Source organism: Lineus longissimus, chromosome 12 (assembly GCF_910592395.1).
Source record: "Lineus longissimus chromosome 12, tnLinLong1.2, whole genome shotgun sequence".
NCBI classification, from domain to species: domain Eukaryota; kingdom Metazoa; phylum Nemertea; class Pilidiophora; order Heteronemertea; family Lineidae; genus Lineus; species Lineus longissimus.
The window spans coordinates 9,482,806-9,501,733 of record NC_088319.1 but is presented as its reverse complement, the minus strand read 5'-3'; the positions used below and the strand labels follow the sequence as shown (position 1 = coordinate 9,501,733).

At 41.9% G+C, this 18,928-nt stretch overlaps 2 protein-coding genes and 1 non-coding gene across 3 annotated transcripts in view; all 3 read left to right on the top strand.

Moving 5' to 3' along the window:
* Positions 1-18,928, top strand: part of LOC135497104 (uncharacterized) — a 235,352-nt gene that overhangs the window by 69,934 nt on the left and 146,490 nt on the right. The window lies entirely within an intron of this gene.
* Positions 845-9,980, top strand: LOC135497154 (uncharacterized). The gene is made up of 2 exons (XM_064786899.1): positions 845-1,058; positions 5,482-9,980. Exon 2 carries the CDS (start codon positions 5,492-5,494, stop codon positions 7,706-7,708), a length of 2,217 nt encoding a protein of 738 aa, XP_064642969.1. The 5' UTR covers positions 845-1,058; positions 5,482-5,491; the 3' UTR covers positions 7,709-9,980.
* Positions 18,498-18,616, top strand: LOC135497490 (U5 spliceosomal RNA). The gene has a single exon (XR_010448894.1). It is a non-coding gene; the product is annotated as a U5 spliceosomal RNA (small nuclear RNA).

Genomic DNA, 18,928 nt, shown 5'->3' with positions numbered 1-18,928 from the left:
GATTCTGGCACATAGATAATTGATATCTTGTTGAGGCAACTTGTAAACTTGGTTCTTAAGAAGTCCCCTCAGAGGAACTTGATGGTCACTCATTTTCATGGTTGGTCGCACCAAATGCATCTGCTACTTTCTGGAGGCTTCCAGCCCTCAACCACTCTGTTACCACAAACCCACGCTGCTCAGTCGTAAGCTGCATTTTGCTGGTCTGAGAAAATGTGTTACCTTTCCAACTTTTAAGGAGTGTGCAATGAAAAAAACATGCAGAGGATGCATAATTTGGAGGTCCAACAAAAGCCCTGCATTGGGCAAACAAGGATTCGATCATTACCAAAACATTTATCTGGTGAAATACCATTTCAGACATGGTTGATTGAACTGTTTTGTGCTCAGTCATCTGTGACAGTAAATTGGATTTCTTGGTGTCATATGAAAGAGGACATCATTAGGTAATAAATGGTGGTTGCCAATTTCCAAAATATTTAGCCATGTCCAAGAAATTAAGAAATTAATCTTGGTTTCCTTTTTTGAAACACCCTGTATATATCAAATAACTGACACCAACTCCGTCAATTGGGGTGAACTGTATAACCTTTGCGGGAAGGCTTTATCAATTAAGTGATAATTCTGAAATGGGGGGAATGTCACCTGTGCCGATTGAAGTCCATGGCATCTCCTACGCTGAGTGCATTCATTGGACGGGAGGATTGTCCTATATCTGAAAAATATTATGTGGGACATGACACCGTTATGGGGAAATTCTCAACTACAGTATATCAGATCTCAAAATAGGCGCAGTAAATGGCATATGAATGGGCCTACAGCACAGGATATTGGCATACCAATGGGCCTACAGCACAGGATGTACATGCACATGACATTTACTTCCGAGGGGTGACATGTTTGGTGGTTGTCTTCGGATCTAATCCCCAGTCCGTTCCACTGAGGGACAGATCACATGCGCAGGCAAGTGTCGTGACTGATGTTGCAACTTGGACAATGGAGGGTGTCATAATATGTTGTGAGGATTCATGAAGCGCGATTGTTTCTGAAAAAGACCGGTAGGTTGAGGCCGACCCATTTAAGATGTACATGGTATGCATTTACTAGGCGCTGCAAGTACTGGCTATGACGAAAAAGGTCCAGAATAGGCCTTCATGTCGGCATGATGAATTTTCGACACTTTTGGTGGAAGTACCAAAGCCTTGTATACATCTCAGGTAAAATGGGGTATTTGTAGCCCCGGTCTAATTGTAGCCCCTGGCAATGTTTTTGATTCATATTCTGGTAAGCATGGAATTATTCAGCCAGCGCAAGCATGGATATGAAAGAGGCGACTCTTGAGTATCAATAGTTTTGGATTGTGCACCATGTTATGTAAGAGCTTTGGCTATAAGAAGTAAACAAATCAGACAGATGCACAAAAAAAGTTGGTATCGAACTTTTTGCAGGTATGTATTTTCCACACTCACAGAGCACTGATATATTTGAAACTTGGTTCAGGTGATCAGTATTGAGTATAGAGAATGTTGTATGCGGCACTGGATGTAATTGTCAAAATTAAATTTTTCAGAGACACTTTTCTGACCAATGTACCCTCGGGATATTTGTAGCCCTCTTTATTCTTTTACCTGGAGTATATTATTTGATCATAAATCTATCGATTTAGATACCATGTTAACCCTTTATGTACCAGCAATGATACATTTGAGATTTCATACTTATTTTTAAAGTCACTGGTTTCTCTAGTTAAAGTCACACCATTGACTAGATAGCAGCATTTCTTATGGTACACTGCATTACCATTAAGTGATGCCAGCTATAGTTGGGGTTGACACATGACCCATAACTGAAACTACAGTTTTTAATGGAGCACGACAAGACCGTCAGTTAATTCAGAATATCACAAAATGTGTGATGTACAACAGAGGTGATAAATAGAACTTTGTGCTTTTACACCAGTTTAAAATCAGTCTGATATGCGACGATATTGTTCAAATTGTCGGTAAGTGATTGCATCGAACATCCCTCAATGTGTTCAATAAGTACCATTTAATACCAGCAAAATTTCGTCGTCAACCTGGATTGGAATGATATGGAAAATGTTATTACCATTAAAGACCATAAACCTATGAAAAAAAAATGTTCTCATACATAAAAAACATGCTATTTCAAATTTTAGTCAGGTGCTACCAATACCCCGAGGCCACGGGGTATTTGTAACCCCTGACCACGAGTCTTGTATTGTCTCTCAGAGGCATTGTTTTAGATTAAGTGTCCTAAACTGCAGGCTGTAAAATTGGAAGAAGTGCCGCTACAAGACGCAGGCCTGTTTTAGTGAATCTGCCTGGAAATCTCGTCATAGTATGCTTAAAACTCCAGAGTCAGTCATATTCACGGTCTGAGTGTTGACCTGTAATTCAGGATGGGTCCACTGCGTCCGGAGTGTAGACAAAAGGGAGTTACGTGAAAAGTGATACTGAGGCTGAAAACAGAATAGATGTTATGTTAATTCCAAACAGTTCATTTCATGGAGTGCGGGGATAATACACTTCGAGTGCGAGACAATTTTATGTGTTGTTCGTGCAATGTTAGTGATGTAATTTGGCAGGCTTTCAAATTCCAAGCACAAAAATCTATCATAAAATAGGTCAACTTTATTATGTGTGTCAATTGTCTTTAACATGCACTGAGTATCATTAATGTGTGCATGATTCCGGGTAAACATGGGTAGTGTGGCGGAAAAGGCGTCCTGCACCACACAGTGTACAAACCAGCATGCTATTTTGCATGCTCGTTTACAGGAAGTAGGGTCCATAGATCACAACTTTTGTTACAGAATGGAATCTATGCGAATCTGCTATTTTCCAATGGGCTATGCCCCATGGGCATTGATATGTGCACTTGTCCACCCTTTTCAACAAAGAATTGGGCGATTGGAATGTACTTCCTGTTTTAGTAAGGTGCTTGTACACAGTGTGCACTTCGTCCACAAGTTCAATGCCAATAGCTGCAGCTGGGACCTTGTTCAAAACAAGAAAGCTCCTTTAACAGTTGGTGCTCCTCGGATATATAGGGTGCTCCAGTAAAAAAAGATGCTTTGCCATTTGGTGCTGCCAAAACATTTGTAGGTTCTTGCGGCGAGAACGTTCCTTTGTCAATTGTTGTTCACATTTTAAGGGTTCTCAGCTAGGTGAGAAGGCTTCTTTGTCATTTGCAACTGCTATAATAATTATACGATGCTTGAGTAAAAACGTGCTTGAGTAAGAATGCTTCCTTGCTGCTGGGATATTTATAGAATACTCCGGTTAAAACACTCATTTGCCAATTAGTTTTCTTGTAAGAACTATTTGCTTGCCTTGCCTTGCAACTCCAGGAGAACAACAACTCTAGCAGATGCCTTGGTCCTCTCCCTCCAGCACTTCAAGTATAAGATCACTTATCATACTTAGCGTGAACTGAATTGGTTTATAAGTAAGTTTCGTCTTCGTTTTCATCTGTTGGCCCTGGAGGTGGTTTCTGCCTCCTTCGCCACATTCAATGTTTCAATCTAGAAGTCTCTGCTTCGTTCAAGATGGTTGGTGCTCTGCCTGCAAGGCCCGACTTTTTATCCTCCACAATGGTCCTCCTCACCACGTCTGCAGGAGTCTTTATACAAGGTTGCCGGATAGTTCTACTCCACCAACCAACATGTCCGCCTGCTCATTGAGATCATGGGAGAGACAAGACCACAATTGATTTTTTAAGCCTTTTAGCAGTTAAATTGTCAATGTTTGACAGCGACGCATCAAATACTGCGTGGGGTTGTGAATGTGAACTTTTGATATGATATTCCGGACAGTCGGGCAAGTAAATGGTGAAAAATAAACTGGTAGTAATGTTGACAACGGAAATTTTTTGATAATCGACAAATTAGACAGACATTGATATTTCCACTCTTTTCAGCCAACTGGCAGAAAAATCTCAAAACACGGGCCTATTACCAAATTTTAGCAATTAATTTTTTCATTAAATAATTTCTTTATATCTGTCGACTTGCCACAACAAATATTTTTTCAATACCTCTCCAAATATGTACTTGAGAGTTAAAAACATGCACTCGTCTAATTGATGGGCCTCGACCCTTTAACCTATGAATATTCATTAGTGGTCTTGTCTCGGGATGTAGGCTCTATCCACTCAGGCCTCGGTATGCAGGTTGATAGGGGTCCAGGTGCTCAGAATCGTCTTATGCTGCAGCCTGCTAACCAAACTCAGTAGGGGATGGCAGCCGATATAAGGACGACCTTCCACGTCTGCCAAGGCTGACATTCGAATATGGTTTTGCCTTCACTCCAGAGTGTCCCACGCAAGGCAGTGATTTATCTTTGATCGGTCTATTCGCAACAATCATGATACTTGGTGCCCTCTCATAGATGTACTCCAGTCGAATTGTTGAGGACGCCGGTCACGTCCCTCTAATGACGAGAGCAAATAATGAGGGTTTCAATGGAGTGTCTGTACCTGTAAACCTTCGGGCTTCGCATGCATAACCCACCCATGACTCTACTGCTTCTTCCTCGTCCTCTTGCTCGTCCCTTGGAGTTCCCGAGTGACACTGTGCATCGCCCATTTCACGTTGACGATAGAGTATTTGGGGGGGGGGGGTGGCATTCGTCAACGAGAAACGAGAGATGACCAACTTAACAGAAGGAGTAAAATGAAAGGGGCTGGGTGGGGGCGGGCTATAAAAGCCTTACGGCAAAAACGTTCCAAGTGCCCAGAATATTATATACACCTGTCCACGACACCTTTAATGTTCCGAACCATCTCCCTTTGTCGTTCCACCACGGCTTCTACCAAACAAGTGATCCACGATCAATGTTCGTGGCGCAATGTCACTCGTGACCAGTATGATATGCCACAACCAGTGATGAAGAGCGTCATGAGCATTCCTGTGTGCGTTGCCTGCAACAATTTTCATCGCCTGTTCACAGGTTGCAGTTGGATGCACAACTAGCTGTGTGTAGTCGGTTCAATTTCACAATACTGGCCAACTCCGCTCTTGGGTGTGGAGATTCCCTTGAGGGCTTTTCTGTCAGTTCCCGGCGTCTAAAGCTTGCTAACACCGAGACAATCTTTGTCTCCCTGTATCTGCATGTTGGTGGTTTTCCATTTCCTGAGTGCGTTGTTGGTGGCTGGGGTTCCTTGAAGAAAACATTTTATCCTGCGGCTCGGAAGCATAGATTGTTGTTGGACTTGTGACCGTACTAAGACAATAAGACAAGGGATAATGTTAGCAGTGTAGATGTTAAAAAGTAAAAAAGCTTATTGGTGAACCCTGTGGTAGGCCTGAGCTGACAGAAAATGGCTCAGATTTACTGTCATGATCCTAATCTCATATTGCAAATGCTCTTCCCCAAAAGGCATTGCGATTTGCTAATTGTTGCTGCTTGAGGAAAGTGATGAACTCATAGTCTTATTTCGAACTTCATTTCATTTCAGCTGAATCAAGATGCCGGCATTTGGTACAAGCCGACAATGTGATCGCCCTGGGTGCAATGTGGTGCTATTTAGAAGTGCAGGTAGTGATTTTCCATGTGGGCATAGGATCTGTAAGAACTGCTCCTCCGAGACCGAAGACTTTTTTCCAGACAAGACCAGGACAGAACAAGCTACCAACAAGGTTCTAGACCGTGCAGATTGCCCAGTTTGTCAACAGAAAATCTTGCTGCCACGGGAACGGCTCAAGGATGTGCCTATACTCAGACAGTTTCGGATTGTAATGGAGATATTCGATGCTTTAGGTCCATGGTATTGTGACGAATGCTCAAAAAGCGATCTACCTGTAGGTGCGGAGCTGCGCTGTTCGGATTGTACGAAGAATTTGTGTGAGGAGTGTGAAAAAACTCATCTACCAGCAGGGAGTTTAAGTCGTGAGCATAGAATAATAAAGAAAGAGGAGTTCATAAAAGGCAAGGACTGGGGAGAGGTTGCGCTTGTCCGCAACAACCAGGCTATGAAAGTCAAATGTTTGCAGCATCCTGAAAAGGTTCTTCTGTATCTTTGTAATGAGTGTAAAAAACTTAATTGTGAGGCCTGTCTCCATTCGTGCTCGTGTAAACGGTGTAAGAAGCGTATCCGCGCATGTGATGTTATTGATGAAGTGAAAGAGATAATAGATGGTATTGCTATTCAGTTGAATAATAGTGTGCAATGGGCGGAGGATGACCTTGTGGCAGTCAGTAACAAAAAGGACCAGACTGTCAAAGAAATAAAGATGCTTAAGTCAAAAGTTCAGGACGAAATTTACAAAAGGCATTGGGTGAATAAACAATTGACATTCGAAGAAGATAAACCCCCAGACGACCAACTGGAATTGATCGACAATCACATTGCAGATATTGAAACACGTTGCTTGCTAACTGAGCGCAAATTGACGTATGATTCCAATGGTAAAAGATTGTTGAAACAGACCATTACCATGATGAGGCTCATAGACTCAAGGTCTCAATCTGAGTATTCGGTTATCTTGTTGGCCTTTTTACAGTTTAACTCGGACGTCAGGGAAATGTGTTATAGAGACGATTTTAATACAACAATCGAGTTCGTGACTAAAACGAAGTGTATGTACCATCAGAACTGCTGTGACGATATCGAAGCTTACCCGGTATCGGTCCAAACAGGTGGTGTGCAAATAAAGACAAAGAAGGTTTGCATAAAAAAACTGAACACAAGGGTCGAAAAGGACAACAAACAGCCCTACATTGGAGGACTTACTGTCCTTGAGACGAGCAGTAATGTCATCATTTCGGATAATAGAAATAAAGCTCTCAAATGCTTTACTGCAACCGAGATACAGCGCTCACCAGTGCAGTTGCCGCACTACGAATACCACTTGGACTGGCGATCTCCAGGTGGGTGTGGTAGGGAAATTGAAAACCCGGGTGTCGTGTACACGACGAATACGAACAAATTACTGGGACTTGTTGACAATAATGCCGTGTTCGAATACGAGCCAAAGCGTGGTAACGTCAAAAGTGTCAAGATGTCACCGAACATAATCGGCGACGCAACTCACAACAACGCGCACGAGCGCTTGTCGGCAAAAGTCATGTATCAGACGCATAAAATGAACGCTTATTTGTCGACGTCGATTATGTCGGACGCTTTACAGTGCGGAGTCGTATTGCCGCAGTTTCTTGCGAACTTGTCCGTGACTCCATGGTTTTACTTCACAACAAAGAATGAAAGAGAAGGCCACGTGATGGTGAGCATCGTCATATCCGGTTTCGAGAAAATCGACGACCTGGAGGAGAACAAACGGGCGGTGGTGCTCTTTCTTTACAACGGATTATTGATGCGGACCGTCTATATGCCAAGTCGGGAACCTGCGGGTATCTCCTATAATACATCAGACAACTGTGCATACATCGCAGACTACACTTACAATCGCGTTGTCGCCTTCACAGAAAAAGGAAAATTTGTGAAGGTCCACTTGGATAAAGACGATGAAATTGATAAGCCCATTGGTATTGTTTTCGATGTGCAAGGGCGCCTTCTTGTGGCACAAGAAGACGGCAATGTTAAAATATTCCAGCGGGATGATGAGGTAGTGGTTGAGGGGAGACCGGCAGTCAAACCTCCAACTTATAAATACTTTGTGCCTGCCGTCAGCAGCTTACCACCAGATACAGAAGACGAACCTGACTTTAACAATATTACATTTTAGTGGTTTTGAAGTCACAATGGGTGAGGTCAAGTGTCTGAGTTATGGTAATAGTAATGGTTATGGTATAGTTAACTTTTACTATTACTACAGGATTTGTTCACCTCTCAAAAACTAAAGTTAACCAGAAGGTAACTACAAGTAAACTCAACTTCCACACTTTGGTAAAGTAAAAGTATAGTTTACCCTTAATTAACCTGAGCGTTTTGAATTTCCTGGTGATCCTAGTACAGGAAAATGTACTGGGTTTACTTTTACCTCTAGGCTGTCAACTGTTAGTTTACTGGATTGGTGGACAAATGTTTTAGTAAAAGTAATACAGATCAAATTCAGCCATGTTGTTTGTGCCCGTGTTTCAAACAGCAGGCAGGAAAATTTTGAGAGGAGGCCTGCATATTCATTGGAACCAGTTAGTGTGCGACTCGGACTGACTGAGCAACAACTAGAGGAGATATATAATGGATGAATACCATCACTTCAGGGACAAAGGGAGGGCTCTTTACCTCACTTCCCGAAGACGCATTGAAACGTTTCTTCTATATTTAGCTGGAGGTGGGTACCATAGCCAGGCAGCCTATGCCCAAGGTATCGCTAAATAAATCTACAGCAATTTTCTACAATAATGAAGCCATGTAAGGTAAAATGGGGTAATTGTAGCCCCGGTCTAATTCTAGCCCCTGACTATGTTTTTGATTTATATTCCGGCAACCATGGACTTATTCAGCCAACCCAAGCATGGATATGAAAGAGGTGACTCTTGAGTATCACAACATAAAAAGTATTGGATTATGCAACATGTTATGTAAGAGCTTTGACTATAAGAAGTAAAAAATCAGACACGTGCACAAAAAAAGTTGGGATCGAACTTCTTGCAGGTATGAATTTTCCACACTTACAGAGCATTGTTATATTTGAAACTTGGTTCAGATTATCAGTATTGAGTGTAGAGAATGTTGTATGCGGCATTGATGTCATTATTTAAAGTAAATTTTTCAGAGATACTTTTCTGACAAATGTACCCTCGAGGTATTTGTAGCCCGTTGGTTCGGGGTATTTGTAGCCCCTATAGATAGCTCAATATATCCTGTCATAAATCATGAAGAAGCTAGGTTTCTTTATTCTTATTCCTGAATTATATTTTTTGATCATAAATCTATCTGATTTAGATACAAAAGATACAATGGTTGCCCTTTATGTACCAACAATGATACATTTGAGGTTTCATGCTAGTTTATCTGACATTATTTCGAAATAAAATATTTTCAAAGTTACTGGTGTCTCTTGTTAAAGCCATACCATTGACTAGATAGCAGCATTTCTCATGGTACTTGTACAATGCATTACCATTAAGTGATGCCAGCTATAATTGGGGTTGATACTCTCAGAAGCATTGTTTTAGATAAAATGCTCTGAATTACAGGCTATATTATGGAAGAGGTGCCACTACAAGAGCCAGGCCGGTTTTGGGGGAAATCTCTTGCGTAACCTACATTATAAGTGAAAAGGGGGCTACAATTACCCCATTTTACCTTATTTGGCAAAAAATACCAGGTTTATGGGTTTCCAGGAATCGGTGGGGATTCCCCAGAGTTTACCCAGAGTCAACCATGAGTTTACTATTAAAGTGTTAACTAAGAGTAGGCTCATGTAAACTAATAGTTAACTCTAACTTTTACTATACCCGTTTACTCAAACATTTGACCTCACCCAATGTGTGCTAAGATGATCGGGACCGATGCCCGTCAAAATAGGCCAAGGCACAGTCCCAGTGCTTGAAATTGATGGGCGAGATATATTTTCAGCTGTTCTGTTCAAACTTGAGAGAGAGGCTGTTACCTGAACGACTGCAAAAGTAATCAGCACGATTATCTGATTATGCATGAGCGTAATCGCGGACAAATGAAAGAATTTAGTGTCTTTGATTGTAGACCGGCCGTGCGAAGGCTATATATAATAGATATGCACGATAGTTGATCGTGCGTTACTCCATGGGTGAGGCTAGATAAGAGTGTTTCAAGGAGGTGTTTCAAGGTAGTATTTATAGTAACCCAGAAGTATTAAGGTAGCAGGAAGGGTTGGGCGTTTGTGGTTTCTGAGTCTGAGGGGGTTGGTGTCTGTTGACTGTGCTTTAAGAGAGACTAGGCATGGCGCCAGTCTCTCTTAAAGCACAGTCAACAGGCATTTGGTCTCAGTATTTGGGTTTTGATTGCCATGACTGTACCCCTGTAAAAGTCAGAGGAGGAGAAGTTTGGAATGATGAAAGCATTGAAGAAGAAGAAATTTTATTATTGAGGAAAGCAAAATTTATTATGAGACTAGAAGGCAGTGTCCTGACTTGATTATTTTGAAAATGGCGGTCTGAACACATTAAAAGGTGGAACATGGCATTTTATCGACTTTGAAGTGTTCCGCAGTTAAAGGGAGACTATAGGCAGCAGCTAGGTAGGCAAGATAAAGTCATACAAATTTGCCAATAGGGGTCAGTCATATCTCTAGGCATGGCGCCAGTCTCTCTTAAAGCACAGTCAACAGGCATTTGGTCTTAGTATTTGGGTAAGTACAGAATCAAGGCAGCTCAGAGAGCAATGATTGAACGATGCTGTGGACAAGTCCAAGGATACTGCATCAGTCACGACCAACTTCTCATCAGAAAGCGTCACCACCAGCATATTCAATGTTCAGTTCCAACCTGTACCAGTCCAATGCACGCCTGTCATGGTCAGCAGTGGTCAGCTTAGCGCGATATGGAACATTCTTCCGAAACTCAAGCGAGGGAAGTCTGCTCATTAGCCTATCTCGCGCACTGCTCCTTCTTGTCAAACATCGTAGTGAAATCGTGGTACAGTGGGGCGTCCTCGAGGATTGCAGCTGGTCGGACAGACGTGAGGTGGAATGTGGGCGGCTGCACTTCTTCGTTGATGTGCGATGGCAGATAGCACAGTTGTTGCGTTGCATGACAGCTGAAAGTGAATGTGATATCATAGAACTGAGGCGTTTGCAATGAGACTATAGGTGAAGTAAGGCCATCTTCCAGTGACTAATATACAGAGTAAGGGCACTGGATGTTGTTAGATTCAGCATTGAATGTATTCCTCGTACAAGCGTGAATAGTGTGGACATACAGTGAGAGGTGAGGGACCCCTATTGACTACTTCTTGTAACTTTATCTTGGATATTATATTAGTATTGAACTTCTAGCCATGGAATATGAAGAAATTGAAGTTGTATTATGAAAAATTATTCAACGGTGAAAGACATTATTCCATGAGGCTTTGCCGTGATCGCAAAGGACGCGACGCGATTGGTTCACATGCTAATGAGGTATGATAATGATAATTACCTCTATAATGCTACTTGGATAGCGACTGTGTCGTTGATTGCAATAGTGGTCGATGTCAATGTGTGCCTGTAATGTCAATGAAGTATGATGAGGTGATGACAATAGTGCAATTATTAAATATTGGCAAGAGATCATACTACAACATAGGTCTTGTTTTTGACAGATGACTGTGCGACATTCCCATTGGGTCTTGTTAGAGTCAGCGCTGCATGTATTCCTTGTACAAGCTTGAATAGTTGTGACGAACTTTGAGGGGTGAGAGACCCCTATCGGCTACTTCGTCTAACTTTATCCTGCCTACCTAGCTGCTAGCAATAGTGCCCCTTTATCAAGAGTGAAACCCACTGTGCGGGGCTAAGAAATTACCTTTATAATCCTAGTTGGATAACCACTGTGTAGATGATTTGAAGAGTGCTCTGTGGATGTGTGCCTGTAATGTCAATGAAAGTATGATGAGGTGATGACGATAGTGGAATGACGAAATATTGGAAAGAGATCTATTCCTAGAAGAACATATGTCTTGTTTTGACTAGGTGGTGCATTTTAGAATCAGCAGTGAGCACGGTGTCGAAAGTATTGTTATAGGGCCTTCCCTAGGCCCATGCCATGGGGTTAAATTTACAATCCACGATTGAAAAGACGTAGTTTGATCGCATTCAACTATAAATCCATTGAACAGTTGTAAACACAAGTGAAATAGACCAAAACAAGTGATTTTGGGGCTTTGGTTTAGACGCATGCGCCACATGCGCCATGCGGGATTATACGGTAATGTGAACTTGTTGACATCTACATGATCTAGTGCTGTTATTGGTCATGGTACATGGTAGGCCTAATCATCATGGCTATATGTTTCAGAAAAAGCTCTGAGTAAAATGAACTGCCGATGAATAATGACGTTGTTCATGTTTACCATGTTTACTAGTACATAGCCATAGGGTATGCACTGGCCAGTGCACTTTCTGCACGTCGTCATCTCATGGTCATGTACGTGATACATTGCATATTTTGTTTTTTGAATGCGCATGCTTTTTAGGCAAAATCACTTGTACCAACACTAATGAATAATGTCTTCTTATCCCTATGACTCCATACACAGTGAGGGCATTGTCCCATTCCCATCAAATGGTAACTTATTGTACCGTATGGGCGGTATAAGGGTGGAAGTTGGGGAGCAGATATGAGACACCTACCGTTGCACGCCTGTCATAATCAGCAGTGATGAGCTTAGCGCGATATGGAACATTCTTCAGAAACTCAAGCGAGGGAAGTCTGCTCATTAGCATATCTCGCGCACTGCTCCTTCTTGTCAAACATCGTAGTGAAATCGTAATGGAAAACGTCTGGCTTTGCGCCAGACGTTGAGACTAATAAGTGAAGAACTAATAGGTAAAGAACTTCTACTTGCGCGAGACTGCTCTGATAAAATTATCATTGCAGAGACTACGGTGACGTACACATATATTTTTTACAATCAAAAATGCCCTCAAAAGACGACATGGAATGATTATTTTATTGATATTTCCTACTATATACCTTCCAATTATCACTTTATACAAATACATCGGCGTTAGGTCGCATACTTTTCTTTCGTGGTGACACTATAAAGCAAAATAGTTGCAACCCCGTAAATGCGCTATAAGTCCAATAATAAGTGACGGTGACCCGTTATAAATGTTTCGCCAGCTTCGCTTTTTTGCCGCTACGCGGCGCGTTGGGCCCTTGCGTCGAGAATCATATATATAAGGGAATTCTTGGTGCCTTAGAAATAATTTTTTGGATGGGATCATCTACATTTCCACTGACACAAACACCACCACTATGACTCATTTGCAAACTCTGTAAAATACTACAGTACAGCCACATACATGCATTTGTGAAGAATGATTCGAGGAACTATCTTTCCGTTTACACCACACACACACACACAGGCACTATGTACACGATTATGGCTGGCGCGAGTGGACAGAATTCAGAATTATGCCACGGCATAAATAGGAATTGTGGTGCACCATAAATCGAACAATCAAAACCTCGGATCTCGTGAATTATGCTGCGGCTTAATCTAATCTAATCTAATCTAAGCTAATCTAATCTAATTTAATCTAATCTAATCTAATCTAATCTAATCTAATCTAATCTAATCTAATCTCATTTAATCTAATCAATATAATATAATATAATATAATATAATATAATATATGAGGATTTATTTAGCGCTCGATTATGCAAGGCATATTCTCGAGCGCTTTACAAAGCAAAGCACTTCCTAAAAAGATGACGCTCAAGGAATGATTTGAACTGGCCGATGTTTCCTGCCAACCTAATACTCCTTTGGAGATTGTTCTAAATCTTGGGGGGCAGCAGAGCAAAAAGCCCGGTCCCCAAAAGTTACGCAACGCGTAACCGGCACCACAAGCAATAGCTCAGAGTCACCACGCAATCTATGATGAGACAATTGTTGCCTGACCTTGACCATATCAGCTGGAAGGCCTTAAACACTAGAAGTAATACCTTGAAAATTATCCTGTACTTAACAGGAAGCCAGTGTAAATGCACAAGTACAGGTGTGCAAGGGATAGTAGTCCTAGGGCTGATAGTCCGTGTAACAATAGCCCGCATTCCTAAATGTTTTGGTTAGGGTTAGCGGTACAATAGATCATGCTGCTTGATTGATCAAATACAATGCTACCGGACTATGACTCCAGGGGGACTATATCCGCTGTCACACCGGGGTGATATGGTCAAAGCGAAGCACAAGACTTGCAACCTTCGCAGCAGCATTCAGAACCCTCTGCATCCGACTACATTGCTTGTCAGTGATGCCATGTAGAACAGCATTACAGTAGTCGAGATGGGAAGTTACGAAAGCGTGAACCAGAATCTTGGTGGTGTCCTCCGTAAGAAATTTCCGAATTTGTCTAATGTTATAAAGTCCGCGAAAGGCCTTTGAGCACACTTTGCCTACCTGGGTTTCCATATTCATATTGGAATCAAACCATACGCCGAGATTTCTCACACATTTGACAGGGCTCACATCAGTCACACCAACTTTAATTGAGTCAATGTTAACTTTGAGCAATTGTTGGCGGGAACCAATGATGATAAATTCAGTTTTCACATCGTTAATCAACAGTTGGTAGGTGATAAGCCAAGCCCTCACATCACGAACGCAGTTCTCAGTCTCCATCACCGCATCGCATTCAACTGAAGTCGAAAGTGGGCGAAAAGACAGGTATAACTGAGTATCATCAGAATATCAATGAGCGTCAGGTAGATGTCGGGATATCACATGATAGAGGCGCGAAACGTAGAACAAGAATAAAATTGGCCCTAGGCAGCTGCCCTGAGGAACACCACATTTGAGGTCAAAGTTAGTTGAGACTGAGTCATTGATGACAATCCGCTGTTTCTGACTGTTGAGATATGACTCCAGCCATTTGAGGCAAGATCCAGATATTCCGAAATCCATGTTCATGGTTTCAAGGAGAAAAGTGGTATCAACAGTATCGAAAGCGTCGTCCGTCGTCGTCGTCATCGTTGTCTGTATCCTGTTTTAAAAACAGTGGCACGTTTCTTAACCGCTAAAGTTATGAACTTGAAACTTTGTGCACAGGATGCTCCAGGTCAGGTTACCTTTGAAAATGAATTTCGGTCCGATCTGATTCTTGACTTGTCCAAAAGGGGGCCAGAAGTGGAAGCCTTAAAAGTGTGATATCTCTTATGAGTGACTCATTTTCGATAAAATTTCTATGGTAGGTTCTCCTAGTAAGGATACATCACATAACCTGTGGGTTTTGATGTTTACCTACTTTGCAAGGTCACAGAGGTCAAATGGTGTAACTTGGTCGTTTGAGTGAAACTATGGCACGTTTCTTAACCGCTAAAGCAATGAACTTGAAATTTGGTACACATGACTCCCTACGTCATGTTACCTCGGAGACCGAATTTCGATCTGATCTATTCTTGACTTGGCCACCAGGAGGCCAGAACTAAAAAAGGTAAAAAGTGCAATATCTCGCTTACATGTATATGTGACTTGTTTTCGATGATATTTATATGGTAGGTACTCCAAGCAACGATACATCACATCTCATACCGACTTTGATTTGACATATATACTACACATATAGAAAAAATTAGTTAAAAAAAAATCAAGGTCCTAGTCTTACCTCGTCTATATAGTGTACACAAAGTCCCTGGATACGGGGTATCCAGAAACCCTGCTGCCGTAGACCGGCTGAACTTGCAAAGAGACTAACTACTGGTAGAAGAGGAAGCCGGAAGACAAGAGTATTAATTAGAATACATGCAGTTTGTTCGCACTTACAATCACAATCAGTTTGTAATCCTTAACGGCAGAGCACGCTCAAAGTCCCAGTTCAGAGGTGGTTGGCAACAGAGAGGAAAGAGAGAGAGAGCTGACGTGCCCAGTGCTTAAATACCCAGACGCCAAGTCACGAGCTCAGAGTCCAGGATTGGGGAAGACGAATACTGCTGTCGCCGCAATCCCCCGACTTGGAACCGCGTGACTCGGACACCTGGACTCACTGCCTGTAATGTGTAATAATATTAAACAAGGCTATGAACAATGGCGAACAGCTTGAAAAGGCACGTTCGGTATACTTCAAACAAGTTGAGTTAACCCTATGAACACCGTGAAGCCTACCTTTTAAGGGCTTCACGGTACAATAGCACACGTGATTTCTCTAGGGCAAGGTTGGAGATCCCTTTAAACTTACTGGAGTTAGCTCGGTCCAATCCAATCCAACCTCTACATCCGAGGTCTATTTGATTGGCATTCAAAATGGCTGCACCACTGGACCCTGGATACTCGTGTACGTCATATCACTCGTCACCGCAAGAGTCTATTCGGGTACTACGTGTCAGCACTGTTTCAACATTACCAAAAACCGTTTGTAGCCGATCAAATAATTGTAAAGTTGACCAATTATCTCAGGATGTATAAAGATAAGGAAGTATTACACTTAGATATAAAATAGGGATTTTGAAATCATATTTTCACAGTGCTCGCGCGATTGGGTATTGTAACACGTGCTACTTCGATTATACTGTAAAATCGGACTTAAGACATCACTTCTGTAAACCAGCCCACTTCATTACTATGACGGTCACATGGCTGCACATGCAATAATAATCTGTAATAATACATGTACTATCTGCTTTCTGATTGGTTTACCAACGCAAATAGGCCAAGTAGTCATTGGCTTTGAACTTCATAGAACTGACACTAGTAATGTCACATTCGCAGTAGGCCTATTGTGAAATTATTGAGAAGAGAAAACCAGCTCTGATCATTTCTGAATTTCAAGGTCGCGTACAAAAACTTGTACAGGTTGTCCCAATAAAAAAAAACTTCGAAGACCACTTTTAATTAATTTTTTCACTGAATTGGGTTTTGCTAATTACACATCATTTTCTTGGATGTCTAAAATGGTGGGTCCACGAGTCTGTAGGGTTGTTCTATAGGAGTCCAACACAGATCGGAGAAGATTAAAGTTAGCTGTTAGCCACAGTTTTGAAGGTTCATTACACCCTGATCATGCTAAACTTCCACTTCGTCCGCGTGAAGATCTCCATCGACTACTGGAAGTGGCCCAGCATCAACATGGCCAGGACGAAATGCCGCTTCAAATCCAATGATGATGACCTGTGGACTACACCAGCCTCACATGCAACATTTACAACGCGTATCTGAAAGTCCAATCATTCCGCATCCGCCCTGCTCATCAGTATTTGCTGTTTTCCATGCCTTCCATGCCTTCCATGCCTTTCGCGCGTTAGACTTAAACGACTTCATCACCGTAAGGTCTAACGGTTGCCGCAGGGTTATGCAGCCCACTGACACCAACTGCAGAATTCCCCACATCTCAGTAATCCGCATCCAAAATGTTCTGTCCTGTACGTGGGGTCGAAAATGGTCAACTATCAAGAAGTAATTTTCAACGTTCTCTCCTTCCACGAATGGTTGCAGAACCTCAGGTACCCAGTGGTCAAGTATAGGGTCTCCTTCCTCATCCACCCTGTTTGTTAAGACGTGTACTTCAACTGCTCATTTTCCAAGACGTCGAAATGGCGTATAATCTTATAATGGTCCGCAAATTCTTTCATTGAGGTGACAACACCATTCACCAAAGCTTCTTCGAAGTCACGCACGTACTTGATTGTTTTCTCCGACACTGTATACGAGCCTTTTCTGGCATTTGGGGTACATCTTGCAGTATAAACGATGTGAGAAAACGAAGCCTGCTAAACCAAGCATTTCATAGGCCTGAACAGTCGACATCCAAAAAATCCTTAGATGAAAAACAGCTTTCATAAAGCACTAAATACAATAAAGTTTTCTTTTGTGACACCCTTTATATAGAACTGGTCAATTCTGATATGACACAAACTCCTTTTATGAAAAGTGATAACGATTAGGCCTACATGATCATGTCCATCCAAGACCCAGTCAATAAACTAAACCTCAATCTGTTTATGCTTGGTCTCGAACAATGATTGGAGAAACCATATTCAATAGACACACCAACCCACTTTGCCAAAGTGGGCTGGACATCCTGATACCCAGAAGTGATGTCTTAAGTCCGATTTCACAGTATTTGGTTCAGAGTGCCCACAAGGCCCGACTATTAAAGGTCTTTAATAGTCTATTAAAGGAATTTTTGTTGTATTCATGCGCGGCCAAACCCTAACAAGAGTTCCTAAAAAATTCTTGATTTCTTGGTCCTCACAGTATGCCAGTGTTGATTTAGCAGTTGTTTTGGCAAGGACGTGTTATTTGGAGTTTCTGAAACCTGGAGCACTACGCAATAGGCAGCTAACAAGAAACTACGCATTTTACCTTTGTTGCCGACGTATGTGTACACTGAACTTGGGATATGCGTCGGAACCGTGTTGAAATGGCGTCCAGTGCCAGTTGGTGCGTTTTTCGCTGATTTGTGCAAAATTCAACATATCTCAAAAGTTCAATGGTTGACCCTCGATTTTTTTTGATTTTTGTGTAGCGTAAGCAACTGTCTTTCACGGGAGAATGGTCACTGTAAGAATTATACCGAAAGAAATGTATAATATTTGGGGTTTCCCTAATTGTCCGGCCCAATTGGCAATATTGCGTTTTGGAATGATGAACAGAGCTAGGAGCCAATGCGACGCTTATGATTTATTTAAAGAAATAAAATGCCCGATTTAACATCCAGCAGAATCAGGGAAGTCGGGCGTTTCCAGTGATATACGACACAAATGGGTTGTTCTCATGCAATAACATTGGAAACGTATTTTAAAATAGATGTTACGACCTGTTGACGGGGCACGTCATCATCGCGTAAATTCGGGAAAAACTCCCTAACGAGACCTATGTGACAATTTCAGCGAATGCATGTAAATTGGATGTTTTAAAAAGCTTATTACTTGTTATTTGTAACAGATTTTAAAAAGTTTCTCTTCAACTCCACGCATAAATCTTTCGCCTATTACTAAAGATGTCTAGCTGTATAGAGGAACACTCTAATGAGTCTATAGACATTTTTGCAGCCCTGCCATCGCAGGGTAGTTAATGCCAAAGTGACTCCAATCCAACCAACCTCATACCTCAAAGTTATAAACTGATAAGCTGCCCCCCTCCCCACCACCACCGTCATCACCGCCCAATAGAGAATTTAGTCGCACACTGAAGAATGATTTGCCTTGGGGAGTATTAAAAGTTTGTTCGGACTTGCGGTCAACTGGGAGGATATTCATTTAGTGACGTCATTGGTCCGTCTGTGATGACGTCACCAACAGGCCCAGCATCGTTTTCTTTGGCTAGCAACGGGCTATATCAAGGGAGACATTCGCCCCTTCTTTTTACATCGAAGCAAACT

What these genes read in the sequence shown, in the direction of transcription:
- LOC135497154 (XM_064786899.1), top strand. Translation starts at nt 5,492, where the DNA reads ATGCCGGCATTTGGTACAAGCCGACAATGTGATCGCCCTGGGTGCAAT.